The 14,568-nt window shown below is 30.5% G+C and overlaps 1 protein-coding gene across 5 annotated transcripts in view; it reads right to left on the bottom strand.

Moving 5' to 3' along the window:
- LOC108693739 (calcium-dependent secretion activator) overlaps positions 1-14,568 on the bottom strand; it is a 32,897-nt gene that overhangs the window by 13,594 nt on the left and 4,735 nt on the right. For 2 of the 5 annotated variants that reach the window (XM_018202853.1, XM_018202854.1), the window contains exons 1-2: positions 4,080-4,502; positions 1,790-1,957 (exon numbers count right to left, since the gene is read on the bottom strand). In XM_018202853.1, coding sequence (XP_018058342.1) covers positions 1,790-1,957; positions 4,080-4,502 — 591 coding nt within the window. Of the gene's footprint in view, positions 1-1,789; positions 1,958-4,079; positions 4,640-9,511; positions 9,585-9,991; positions 10,052-14,568 lie in introns of those variants that run through there. The other 3 variants (XM_018202850.1, XM_018202851.1, XM_018202849.1) reach the window with 3 other exon arrangements.

Here is a 14,568-nt window from a genome sequence, read left to right as displayed (position 1 = left end):
AACATTAGTAAGAAAGATTTAAATGTTAAATATAATATACCTACTTTGTGTTGAGACCATTGCCAATGTTTCCAAAATACATAATATTTATATATATAATATAGATTGATCATTAATTTAGTAAGGCGAAAGACTTAAACACTAATATAAATACTAATATAATGTAAGTAAAATATAAATGCTTTTTCTAGTAAAAGAATTTAATATTTTAATCATTGTAACATAATGATAATGTAATAATATTGTTGCAGGAGTTTTAGTTTACGCGTTTAAGTTTACGGCAATCGAATTTATCTATATTAAAATCATAGATACTGAAAAAATTAGCAAAGGCCCCAACGCAAACTATTAATGTACACACAAAATTATTTTCATAATTTTTCTTTTTTTATTTTCTATTATCCAAACTACAAAAAATTTTTGGACCAACGATAGGATCTTCATAAATAATAACTATAAATCGTAACAATATTATCTATAAAGTTTCAACTCAATCGGAGAAGTATTTCATTCAGAAAAACATCCAAAATGATTTTATAATGAAAAAGAGCAGATAGTTATGAATGTAAATCTCACGCAGCTTTACAAAACGTGAAATACGATTGCGTTGGTACAGCGGGGACAGTCTATATTTGTAGTGGCAATAATTTAATGCGATCGTACAGCTTCGATATATCTAAGAGCGACAAAGGTGAAGGTTAAACTATAAGACTCTATATAAGGCTTCGAGAAACGATTCACCACAAAAGGTTTCTCCTATTTCATAAAATTATAAATACATGTAAACTCCGTTTAAAAGGCTCCTGAATCGTGATGTCAGAAGAAAAAAAAAGCACATGAAGTGTTTTTATTCAGTGCATAGCCTATTTTCACTTACATGCTTTTTATCACTTTTTACGATTATTTACAGACTATCAAAAGAGACAGGCATAGTCTTCGTCCATTTTTAAAATGTTGAAGCGATCTCGTCATTTTGTTTTTTCCAAATCCAAATTGTTCTTATTTACAAAGTTAACTTTTCACATATAGCAAGAACAAGCAGTCTTTCGTTTTGAATGAAACACGTTGAATGAATCTAATTTCATTAAAATCGAAGATGAGGTAACGATTCAAAATAATACCGACTAAAATACATAGCGTTGCATTAAAATCGGTGTGACAGAAATCGAATAAGTTATTTAGCTAACAGTCGAATTCTAAATTGTCTACACATGCGTGCGATTATAGCTCAGAGTTAGCGTGTAAAGTTACCATCCCATAGGTCGAATCCTGCCGAAACCTCATGCATTTTCAGAAATATGTATGTGCATATAAATTTGGCGTATCTCAAACATAATGAATATAAATATGAGGAAAAAAGTATTTAATTCTTTGTTTCTTATATTTACATCATATTTATATTTTGGTATCTACATTAATAGGCAAGTAAAATCCTTGGAAACTTTTGGAAATTATTGGAAACTATACGTTACTTTACAAAAGAAAACCACTACCGGATGGAGATTTACTGATTCAAAACGCTCATTAAAAACTATAGAACTTTTTTCTATAGTTCTCTATAGTAAATTTTAATTAAGCAGGGTTTTTAAAATTGGATTTAAACGTCTAATTAAATATACGAAAATTTATGTGTGTGATATACCGATGTAGTAATATATAGTAATGTGTCAATGACACGTAACTCGTTTATGTGTAAATCCTATGTCTACTTACTATGTCCTTTATTTATTATCTAATCGTCTTTAGGATCCTCTTAATACAGATACAAAATATTTTATTATATATTTACCTGAAAACGAGAACATATAGTTTCCAGTTGTTGCTTCGTAACTTTCATCGGTCTTCGCGTCATGTCCATCGGTTGTTTGGCGTTGAATGGATAAGCGATACATCTAGATATGAAGACATAAAGCTGGATCCGAGTTTTCCTTTGTTCTTCTTCCCTCTCTTGCTTATCCTAAGGAAGACAAAAAAATTCGTATCGCCGGAAATAGCGCATATTGTTAGAAAAATTATTGTCCGATTTATTTTCGTGAAAGAAATTGAATTAAGTAAAAGTTTCTCAATTGTTTCAACATTCGCAGTAAGAATTTTACTATTTCTAATATTAGATTTAATTAGTTTTTCTACGGAGAGAAGTACTCCGACACGTTATATATTTTCTTTATCACATTATTTATTTTATATCAAGTTTCACTATGCTTTTTAAACATCTAAATCCTCATCTACAATAATCAAGTTGTGTCGCATGTCATATAACGATGCGTCTAAATTATCGAGCCTGCGTCCACATTCAAAGATTTGATGTGAATTTATATTCATTTCGATAATGTGGATATAAGATCTCTGAAAATGTGAACGCAGACTCGGCTCGCGGCTCGATGTTCTGCTCGATATTCTGGACTTTAAGAATGTTGCAGAAGTTTCTAGTACAATTGTTGCAGTTGCAAGAGCTCTTATCGTAGAGAGTTAAGCCAACTTCAATTTTCTGCAATTGCGACAAGCGTGTCGCATGAGATTGGTCACTCGAGATAATAGTATCTCGTCGTCAGTGTGAAAAAATCAACTTGAAGGGAAATAAATCAATTTTGACACAAACATTAATATTAATCATGAATTATTATTTAATATTAATTCTTATTTCTAAAGCTTAACTGCATTGATTTGCCGATACTAAAGTTAAATTATATTTTTAGACGCTAATCTCGCATCGGTTCCTTTTTGAAACAAACAACAATTATAATTTGTAATAAAGCTTTGTTTAATTTTATTGTATCATATTTTGATTTAGAAAATCCTGACCAAAAAGATGAAAAAAGTTTAAAATTTTCAATATCGTTTTATATCAAAATTGCGTCATTGTTGGAAAAAAAATGTATCAAACAAAGAATACATATTTAAATACTTATTTCAATACTTATTTGAGTTGACTTCATAACAAAGAGCTTTTTTTCGTTACCACAAGAAATAATAAAAGTAATTTAAAATATTTAAAATAAAAAAGTATATATATTGCGAGAGAATGTTCTTGCAAAGAATGTCGCCATCTAAATGCAATAAAATTAAACATTTGTTAAAAACATAAAATTCTGAAGAAATAGATAATGTATGGCAGCTGAAATAGTAATTATGCACAATAAGGCTCTTTCCGAATTTCGATATTTTTCAGCTGCAATGTTAATAATAATCTTTATTATGACTCAGATAATAATAATCAATTGGGGAAGGTCGAGAAGTATATAATCTATCTATTTTTTAAATTTATTTCTAATATAGCGAGGTCCACCCCACCTTTCTCTTTGTTTAGAGATGTACGACTTTCCACGCGAAGCGACGTCTGCATTACATTCCCCTGCTTAGAAAGTCAAACGCTTCTAGGCGCTTTGGACCTCACTGACATTCTAAGAATGAATTTAGACACGGAGATAACTCGTGAAACGCACAATTTTTGTATAAGAAGTGTCCGTGGAAATCTTAAGAGTATTAATAATAATTTATTAATTAGCGTGATAATGATACAGACAGCGAATACGATTAAAATGCATAGAAAATTTGTTGATATTAAGATTATGATTATTAATTATACATATTAATTTAAGATTCTTAAATATATTTTAATAAATAAATTATTATAAATTTTGAAAAATTAAACGTGTATTAAAATTTATTAGAGTAAAAAATAATTTAGACAACTATTTCACTTAAAAAAAATCAATTATATAATTATTAAAAATTAATTAAAAATTTATCAATTAAAATAAGAATTATTTCTCTTCAGATCGTTCACTTGTCATACCGTGTATCGGTGACTTAGCCAATCACAGCACAGCAAGTTTGGCGACATAAGTTTGCTGACGATTATTGATGATTTGCAAGTATTGTTAGTTGGCTCTGGTGAATTTTATTGATATTCTGTTATAGAAATTCATTTCGACACTCTTGCAACATGTAACAAATTTTCCTACATCATTACTATTCACAACATGCGACACAACTGTGCAATTATAGATATGTATTATATAGATAAGGCTTAAAAAAAATATATTGGGAAGAGAAAGATATTCGTTGCCCTCGCATACTTGCAATTCCGCTTCTGTCTTTTCGCTGGCCACCGAAGGAGACGGACTAGTGGGTCGTTGAGCATAATTCGAGGCATCTTGAGCCGCGCTCATCGATGGCGACAGAGAGTTTCTGGCGCTGGTGAGATTGGGCACGTCCAGACCGGTCCCAGTAGTTTCCTGTGGTCCCATAGTGGCACGACTTCCGGATCCATGGGTACTTGCGGTGCTCGGAGCGCCCACGTGGTTTGGACCACCAGGCGAGGCGGTAAGGCTAGATGCGAGCGAACCAACGCTACCGGAACCTGGACCGTTTCCAATACTTCCGGGATGACGACGGGAACCGTGAGAGCTACTACTCCCGGCACGGCCGCCGGCACTACCGCCATGGTGTGTACTCTGATCCTCCTCACTTTCCTCCTCGGATGAGCTTGGGTCTATCATCGTTCAAAAAGAAATGCTCTAAGGGGTACGCACGCGGTTCTTGACCCCCCCCTCACAAGAGGTCTAGCCGCTTCACGTGGTCACGGAGCCGTCGTGTTTTACTACTTCCGTAGTGTTGGTCACGCTCTTCTATAAAACTGAAATATATTATTTCTATTATTTTTTAATGTGTGCATCTATATGTATCTATGTATTGAGAAAGAGAGAGAAATTAGAATCGTCATTTATTAAACGTATAAGCATATAAATTATAAATATTATTACAAAATAAAAAGAATAATACAGTTACTACAATTAAAATATAAGATAGTAGTAAAAAATAAAGAAAAAAATAAATTTAATAAAGAGAAAAACAGAGAGAATTACTTATGCTATTTTTTAAAATATATAACGCATATACAGAGAATAATCGATAATAAAAACAAATTTGCAACACACAAGTACTGTAATGAGATAATATAATTAATGAAACTAATAAGTTCTTTAAAGTTAGCACATTAAGTTATATGGTTGAGAATTAGTGCGTTTTATAGTACGAAGTAAAACTATTCCCTTTCTCTTATACAAACCCGGATTATTTTAAATTAAGCGTTTAAATTAAATATAGCGAGTTTAATTATCTCGATTAAGTTAGGAATTTCATACTAATAAGTGTAAGGCAAATTATAGTTACTGTGTGCCAACGTTGTTGCGATTGTTTCGTTCATTTTGTCTAACATAAGCGCGGCAGTTGCGTATCAAATTTACTTGCAGGTTCCTACGCGCAATTTTCATCTAATCTTTCACGTAAAAGTACATATTCGACGCGAACTGTAGCTTGTATAATTGCAGCATACACAAAGGCGAAGAAAGCCATTTATCCCTTTACATTGTTATGCGCAAAACAGAAATTTGCAATGCAGCGTCAGATACGCTTTTCGTCATCACGAAAATTCTGAAAAGACCTGTCAAATGATTTAAGATCTCTATTAAGTTCCTGGATCAAGAATCAGCCAATAAACCTTTAGCGAGCATTATATATTTAAAATATTTAAAGTTTTTGTAAATGCAGTGTAACGAAGAGATCAATCCTAATGTGGATTTAATTCTAGTAATCGAAGACATAATTGATGAATTTATCAGGATACTTTGTGCGCGTGTCTTTTGCGCACAGTACCTTATAATTAATCGTTTGAAAAATTTGCCGCTTCTTTTAAAATGTTATTACATTGCTTCAGACAGGTTCAATCGACTCGATGAAAATTTATAGCAGTGAGTGTGAAGCTTTTCCAAGAGAAGGAATATATAAATTATTATGCGACAGTAGAATTTAAAAATATGTTCTAAAATTAAAATTTAAAAGATAGCTTAAAATTTGAAGATATTTTTTTAGATATATAAAAACCTGTTTTCTATGACTGAACTAGTGTACGCTTTTGGAACTTAAAATGAGATAGACATATGTTATTTGGGGAAAGCGTAAAAGAGAATTTTATAATAGTACAGTCTAGTGCAGGAAAAAAGTAATCCTAAATATCATACAATTCAGAGCAAAAAATTAATTTAAAATAATCATATTACACACACATTATTATTTCCATCACAGTTATTTAAAATGCAATTATAATCGAAATTATATTTAACAGAACCATTATAGTTAAATTAAATGTCTTAAATGTCCTAAACATTCTAAAAATTTTGTACAATTGTATTTTTGTACGAGGTAATTAAAATTCGTGCGATTGTAACTTGATAAAATTTTTCATATTTTTAATTATAATCCATTTCATTAAAAACACTTAGTAAAAATATATTCGCTCAAATTAAATGTCTGTCACTTGTCAAATATCTTTTTCCTTACAAACAAATTTATAGCAGAAAAGTCTCAAACAAATTTATATAAATACGTTCCCGTATTTATTGACAGCATCATACGCTCCCGCGTAGAACGATTTATGGGCTACTGGCGGTAAGCTTAATTGCATTTAATCTCTCCATACGCGCGATGCAAGTCCATCGATAATTACATTGATCCTTTGATGTACGCTTGTTCGTAGTATACAGTCTTTCGCCCACACTCTCGCGTGCGCGTGATACAAGTCATGCTTGATTTAAACTATCTTCCGTCCTGCGAGGGACTCATTTTCGAACTGGTATCGAAAAAGCGCATCGATGTGTGAAAATGCAAAATATCTCTGAATGAAGTGTTCTTACAAATATATTGTGGTGATGAGAAATTTGCGATAAAATCCGCGAGCTACCGCAAGGATACAATGAATCGATTGAATACATCGAAAGATATTAATTTTTATGTGACGTATTATCGAAAAAGTTACTTTTATAAAAAAAAAATTCCTCGATTTTTTATAAAATTGTTATTCATACTTTCCGGATTTGGCATTGGTGAATTACTTTTTATTTTCAAAATTGAAGCTGAAGGATAGGGATTCGATGTTATCAAGATTAGGAAAACGTAAAGGGATTATGAAACATTCCAGCAATTTCTAGCTCGTTTTGGAATAGCTGATGAAGAGCGCCAAATGATGTATAGCTTTATAAAAATCCTATGTAGAATAATTGGTAAATAAAAATTTATTTATGATACTTTCTGTTTTATTTATAAGCTCAGTTCAGAAACTTTTTTGTCATACTATGTACAAAAGAAATTAAATCAAAGTCAATACATAACAAATGTTTCGGCACATTTTTTGTGTACAAAGTCGTCACAGAATTATTATGTAAAAATTAATCCATAAATCCAAGGAGAAATGAAAAATTTCAAAGCAAAATATTGTCACACTTTATGATTGCATAGCCAAAAAACGATCAAGTCTCTAATGATTCCAGATTAAACAGATACACAAATACAAAATAGAGTTACAATCATAATTTGAAAAATTAATAATAATCAAAAAGAAAATAAAAAAATTAAAAGGAAAAAGACAGATGCCAAACAAAGCAACGTTACGATAATTGATTACAAAATGATTGTCATTTTTTTTAATTACTCTCTTTTTAATTATTATTAATTTTTTCTTGTAGTTGTGACTTCGTTGTATTTATGTGCCTAAAAATGACCTAAAAATTTGCCGAAACCTTTGTATATTGATTTTGAAAGTATATTGATTTTGATCTAATTTCTTTATATATTTATTTGTGCACCGCTTTTTGCACTCGCCTTCTGCCTAACTCGAATTTACTTTTTTTTAAATATCATTTATTAAAAGTAAAATAGTAAAAGCAAATAATATTCATTAAATCAATGTCTTGGAAATAAATAAAATGAAATTAAAATTGTATCTATTTCGTCTTCTATATACAAAATATATTTTCTCATTTTTTAAATTTATTTCAGTATATCTGGGACACGTTACTTTCTCTCTCTCTCTCTCTCTCTCTCTCTCTCTCTCTCTCTCTCACTCTCCACGATAATTATTAAATTAATGTCTAATTCTTATCCATAGATCTTATAACATGGATACGTCTTATGCCTATAATCAGAAGATCGAGTTGACAGAGAGTATATCTTCTATCCTTTTATGAGACTGAGACTATTACACAAATTTGGGCGTAATATATCATTTAAATATGTATAATTTTGTTTTATTATATTTTAAAACATAATCATTAAATTCGTTATATACTAACAAATGAAAAGAAATATTGCCATTCTTCCTCCAATACACAATACATCACATATACATCACATGTATCATTTTTGCAAGACTTCAATTCAATTATAACCTGTCGATTAAAATGTCAATGCGTGATATATACTTATTTGAAATTGTTCATCATTTCTTATACGTCATTTCGAGCGTGTCGTGTAAGTACATTTGGTACAATAAACGCTAGAAGATACAACGCATTTACTATCTAACAGAAAAGGCACATCCACGTTATAAAGTGTTCTTATCAGTCTTAAAATTTCATCTATAACATCCTGTAATACTAGTTAACAAGTCTAATTCATTTGTTTTCAAAATAAATTTTTACTGAATTAAATAAAAAATTAAACTGGCACAAAAAAGAATTTAAACATTTTAAGTGATTTGGATAGCATGAAAAGATTTATCTTTTTGTTTTATTCAATTTCATTTGTTAAATCTGAAAATCGTAATTATAATAATTTTAGTATCCAGGAAATATAATTTTGCAACACATTTTAACAGAAAAAAGCAACTAATTTTATTATTTTCGATTCATATCTACGATAATTTCTCTTTGTTTTCATAAAAATTATTTATTTTAAATTAAAATCAATTGTTACTAAAGTCGTGATTTTTACTTGTGCTACAGAATATAAGATTTCGTAGTGAAGATTACATTATCTACATTATTATGTCGAAATATGTATGTTCATAAAGTAGAATACTAAAGATCTATTTTTTTTTAGCTGAATTTTTTGTCTCCAACGTGGAGAAAAAAAAGAAAAATGAATGCAAGAAATTCAATTAAAAAGAATAAACCTCACATATTGAATTAATGGAACTTAAAGAATTGCATATCCCACACATATACTGAAAAAAGAAGTATATAATATCAAATATATAAAAATTAATATACATAAAATTAATATCGAATATTACATCCTTCTTAAAAACGTTAATTTTCTTAAAGAGTTACGCCTAGTCAGAAGTTTTAAAAAAATTGTCTTTTCAAAATCACATTTTTTATACATATATAAATTATATAATGTGCTATATGAACTTGAAACAAATGACTTCGTGTAAATTGAAAAATATTTAGTGTAAATGCATTTAATAATAAATGCATTTAATAATAAATGCATTTAATAATAAATGCATTTAAAATAACGAATTTTTCTCGAAACTATTTTTTAAAATACAGTACGCAATTACAGCTACCAAAATTCACTGTCAATGCTAAAAATGTATAGCATATGTAATGTAAAGACTGTAGATTTTCAGTGCTGGCAGCTGAATTTTGAAATACAGCCTAAGATATCTAAAAAAATAGCTGTACCAATCTATCACTAACTTTGTTTTTTTTAAACATCAAAACCTAACCTTAGATAAAAGAATCTGTATCCGCAATAATTTAATATTACTGTGGACTTATTCCTTTGCTTTTCTTTGCCTTTTCTTCATTGTAGTCACATTTGGCAAGTACTTCCTCACAATAATCTTTTCACAAAGTTTCTATAGATTTTACATAAAGGAATTTTTGTTCAACATTCTCAAATAAATTGCATAAATTCGCTATTTTCCAACATTTTATCTGGTCCTTGTAGTTCTCATATACACAACTTATCACGTTAGCGTAACATCATCAATATGTAAAATTCCACTGCGTGTAAAAATACTAATTCGTGTAAAGTTTAAAAAGAAAATTCGGTTGACGAGCGACGTGTCGTAGGACTTAAATGCGCAGAAGCCGTCGATAAGAAACTTCCGGCTGGCGAAGCGAAAAAAACTCCGTGAGAGAAAAAAACTAGAAAGGGAAAGAGAAAGAAAAAAAAGAGATGGAATTCACGATCGAGTTCTGACCTGCAATCAGATTCAATCTCGATTGAAGAGAAAAGAGAAATACACGTGTGTGCGTTTTCTTCCTTGTCTCTGGAATTTTTCCAGACGCGACAATCGATTTTCGTGTGCAATGTCGAGCGTTCTCAGTACGAATGCGAAAAGCGAACTGGAACGGAAGAAAGACGTGCGGGCCGTCACAGAGCACACATATCGATTGTCGCCAACAGTCCATCTCACTTCCTCTTTCTCCTATTTCTCTTTCGAGCTGGATATCCGATTCACTCGCGCAACGCACGCGTGTGCACAGCACCGTATTAACGACGCAGCGGCAGGCGGGCGAATAAAATTGCTACGGATCTGAAAAATTGAAGGAAATTAAAGAACATCAAAAAAGTTTAAGAAATTCCAAAATGATTTTCGAATCTTTCAAACGCGAAGAGAATTAAATGGCCTTATAAGCGATTACATTGTACAAATTGTCAAATTGTCTAAGAATTATGTTAATTTAATTACTTTTGATTTATATAGGCATATTTTTTTAACTATAATATTGACATTACTATTGTTTTCTTTCAGATTGTTTTTCTCTGCATTTATCTATCGAGATCACAGCCATCTGATTATTCTGCAATCCTTGTTGCAACAATCATCAGATTGTTTTTTAATGTCAGTAATAAGAAAAAAATTATAATATCTATATATTAATATCTATATATCATAAATCTGCGGAAATATTTCGTTTGTTTAATTTTTTTCTCTTCAACAGATATTGAACACTCCTTGAAATTCCAAGAAAAAAATACCCTAAGAAACGGTAAAAATCTCAATTTCGAAATCTTTTGTCTTTTCAGCATAAACTCCACTTCACAGATACATATTGCGTATACTTTAATCCTGGTAAAAAATTTTCAAATCAGTAACAGAGGAAAAAAATAATTATTATATGGTTTATCAGTAATACAGACGACTTTAGGTCACCATAAAAGTAAAATTATTTGTAATTAATTATCGTTTTATTTATGAAGTTACAAAAATTCATATACAAATTGAAATTTATAGGAAAAGGAAAAACCATTACATATAAGTAAAAAATGGCACAGCCAATTTTCAATTAAAACCTAAAAATCAATTAAAACTAAAAACTTTAGAAACATAAATATAAATTAAAAAGTATTTTCTATCAAGTAATATAGCAATTTTTATAATATTTACGATTTTACATTTAAAATGTATTATGGAAAAAATAAAAATTAAATATATACAAATGAATCAATTTATGACACTATGAACAATATAATATTATCGATAATGTAGTCACTATTATTGAAATTGTGCAATATGCAACGAGAAGTCATAAGAATTTTATTTTCGCATTTATAAAATTTGTTTTTAGCTAATTTTGTATAGAAACAAGTTTTAGATATAAATTATAAATTTTTATTTTTTTAATTATCTAAACAGATCAAATTTTTATCAGAATTAATAAAATGTAACAGTTTCTAAAAAGTAAGGGGTGTTTTTAGGAAATTTACATATGTCGGTATTGACTTCCTTTATGATTTTATGTATGAGTTGCAATTCTGTTTACATGTGAATGTATATCTTTATATAATAGTATAATAGATCCCAAAAATTCCTACTATAATTGAATTTTTACATAAAATTTTGTTCCGTGCAAAGTACATCCAACATGTTAGAGATGCGTGTTTGTTACTACTATCAATTGACGTAAACCCTAGTATTGACTGAACCCTAGTTTAAATGTAAATAAACGCTTGTAAATTATAATCCAGATAATACATGAACATCCTATGTACGATGTTAGTCGTTCGGACGTCCGTTTGTCACAACTTCAGGCTATATTGAATACGGACCTATATACATCTTATGGACGTCTAAATAATGGAACGTTCAGAATCGGATATATGATAAACTTCTATTTTGTATATATGAACGTGCAGATGTAAAACAGACATAAAATTGATGTCTACAGAACGTCCTGTGCTATCTGAAAATATTTTTCGATGATAAAAATGAGCGGGTTAGGTAGAAAACGAACGGAAGCAGATTACGTAACATAACGCGAAGTTCATCAAATTAAAATACTAATCCCGCATGTATAACCCGCATGTAGATATGTATATTAGTACGAGCGATTAACTTATCGGATTGTGTAAACACGATCTACGGCGTAAAGTTTCGAAATAGTAATGCGCGAGGGGGTGAAGAAGGGAAGAGATGGATCCGGTGCCGCAATCGCGACGCAACCGCCAAACTTATACGCGAAGAAATCGATAATCGGCTACGTGAATATACATGTGTCTTGTAGCATTCGAAAGTTGGTAATTAGCGATATGTCATCACTGCATTTTATTTCAAGTTATAGATTCGCAGATGTAGATCGGAGTAATCTAACATTCATGATATAAAGAAACACAGTAGTGTCGCTGTGCTTGTCTTAGCGCCGAGACACTATCGTCTCGTGATAACAAAATTTATGTTTATTTAGAGATATTTTGAAGCACTATTTATTAAAAAAGAAATTTTCTCTCCCCCCCCCCTCTCTCTCTCTCTCTCGAAAATGTCAATATTTAAATTAATGATACTAGCGATTTGCAAGTGAAATTACGTCAGATTTATAAGAGATAAATTATATCGAGTTCCCTCCAATATCGCTTAATTTTACTAAATACCCGTGTATTATTGGCACATTTTCTGCGTTCCATCAACTTTTTGAACTTCAATTTAAACGAACGGTTATACAATCAAGAATACTATGGATACATATAATAAACACAAGATGATGTATTACATGTTCGTATCAAGTATTTATAGAAGATTTAAACATAACAGCTACAAGATGTATCAGATCCAATAATTTTATTAGATGATTGCATTGAAAGCCGCTGTTTTTTGTATTTTTTTGAGGATTTATTTCAATAACAAAATGTATGAATATCTCAATTAAAGTATTTGCCGTTGAAAACTATGACTTTTTCCCACTTTTCAGAAGTTGAATTCCACGACGAAAGAATATCTTTGAGCAACCCAATTTTCAATTTCGCCGTAATTACGGAAGTGTATATCTTCCAAAGCGTGTTGCATCAATCAGAACAAACAATGTCAGGTCCAGAGAATACGCTGGGTACTGGAGAATCTTCCATTCGAACTTCATTAGTGTTTGTTTTACGGCTACATGGGACCGAGCGTTATCATGAAAAAGAATCGCTTTTCGGTGATTTGATGAAATTGATAATCGTTTTTGCATCAAATTATTATTCAAATGCTTCAATTGTTGATAATGTTCGAGAATTATTTCGTTCGGTTTCAACAGTTTATAATACACGATACCCTCCATATCTCAAATACAGAATATTGCTTTATGACTATGGATATTTCGCTTTGAAATGATATTGCTGGTTGGCTAGGATCAACCCATTTTTTGCATTTCGGGTTGTCAAAATAGATCCAGTTTTCATCGCCAGTCACGATACGCCGCAAGAAACTTCTTTTTATGCTTTACAAGCAAAGAAAATGAAATGTTTAAACGATTGGCAATGGCCATTTTCGGTCAATTCATGTAGAAGCCACTTTCCTTTTTTCTGAATTTTTCTCATGGCATATAAATATCGTGAAATCGTTAATTTCACGTTTCGTTTATTGATTTCGATCTGTAAAGCCAATTCTTGGAGTGCCTGAGCAGGGTTTTCTTCCGATAGAGCTTGCAATTGTTCATCTTCGAACTTTTTCGATTGACCATTGTTTGTCGTGAACGTCACAATCACTTTTGAATCGTCGAAATCAATCTCTACATACTCTTTCCCATAGAGCAGATTCATCAAGTTTCCGCAAACAATCGATGAGTTTCAACTGCATTTTTTTCTCAAATCAAATAATGTAGAAATACACGTCAGAAAAACAACTTATCGCCATTTCCATTTTAATTCGAATTATAGAAAAGCATATGTGTAAACAAAGGATGGCATTTGTTGATTGTATTTTAGTGGGAAATGTCCACTAAACTTCAAAATGACATAAGTAACAGATGTCTTTAACCACAGCATACGCAGCTAGAGTCATCTAGACGTGAACAATGGCTTTCAATGCAACCCTCTAATAGTTGTGATGTCCGGCTGATAGACCTTATATAGGGTGTCCCAGAATAACCGCCAAATATTTTGTGCGTCGGTAGAGCGAACTAAACTGACGAAAAATCCTCTACCATGTTACAATTTTCGCAATAGTTAACAAAATATTAGTTACTAAAAATCATCAAATATTAGTCTTTAATAATTTTTACTCAAGTACTATCAACTTTACAGAAAAACAGCAAAAGACAAAAATTGTTTATTTTCTTCTTATAAAGCGCTAAGAATTTTTTCAGAATTTTTTATCATTTGGTACTGCATTTTCTTATTGGTAATTATTTTTACCAATATGAGAAAATGCGGTACTAAAAAATTCCGAAAAAATTCTCAGAACTCAAACTCCATGAGAAGAAAATAAACAATTTTTTCTCTTGCTGTTTTTCTGTATGTTGATAGTACTTGATAAAAAATTATTAAAAATATTTAATTAATATTTTTAATTATTTATAA

The sequence above is a fragment of the Atta colombica genome, unplaced genomic scaffold (assembly GCF_001594045.1).
Source record: "Atta colombica isolate Treedump-2 unplaced genomic scaffold, Acol1.0 scaffold96, whole genome shotgun sequence".
NCBI classification, from domain to species: Eukaryota; Metazoa; Arthropoda; class Insecta; order Hymenoptera; family Formicidae; genus Atta; species Atta colombica.
This window is presented reverse-complemented; position numbering and strand designations above follow the sequence as displayed.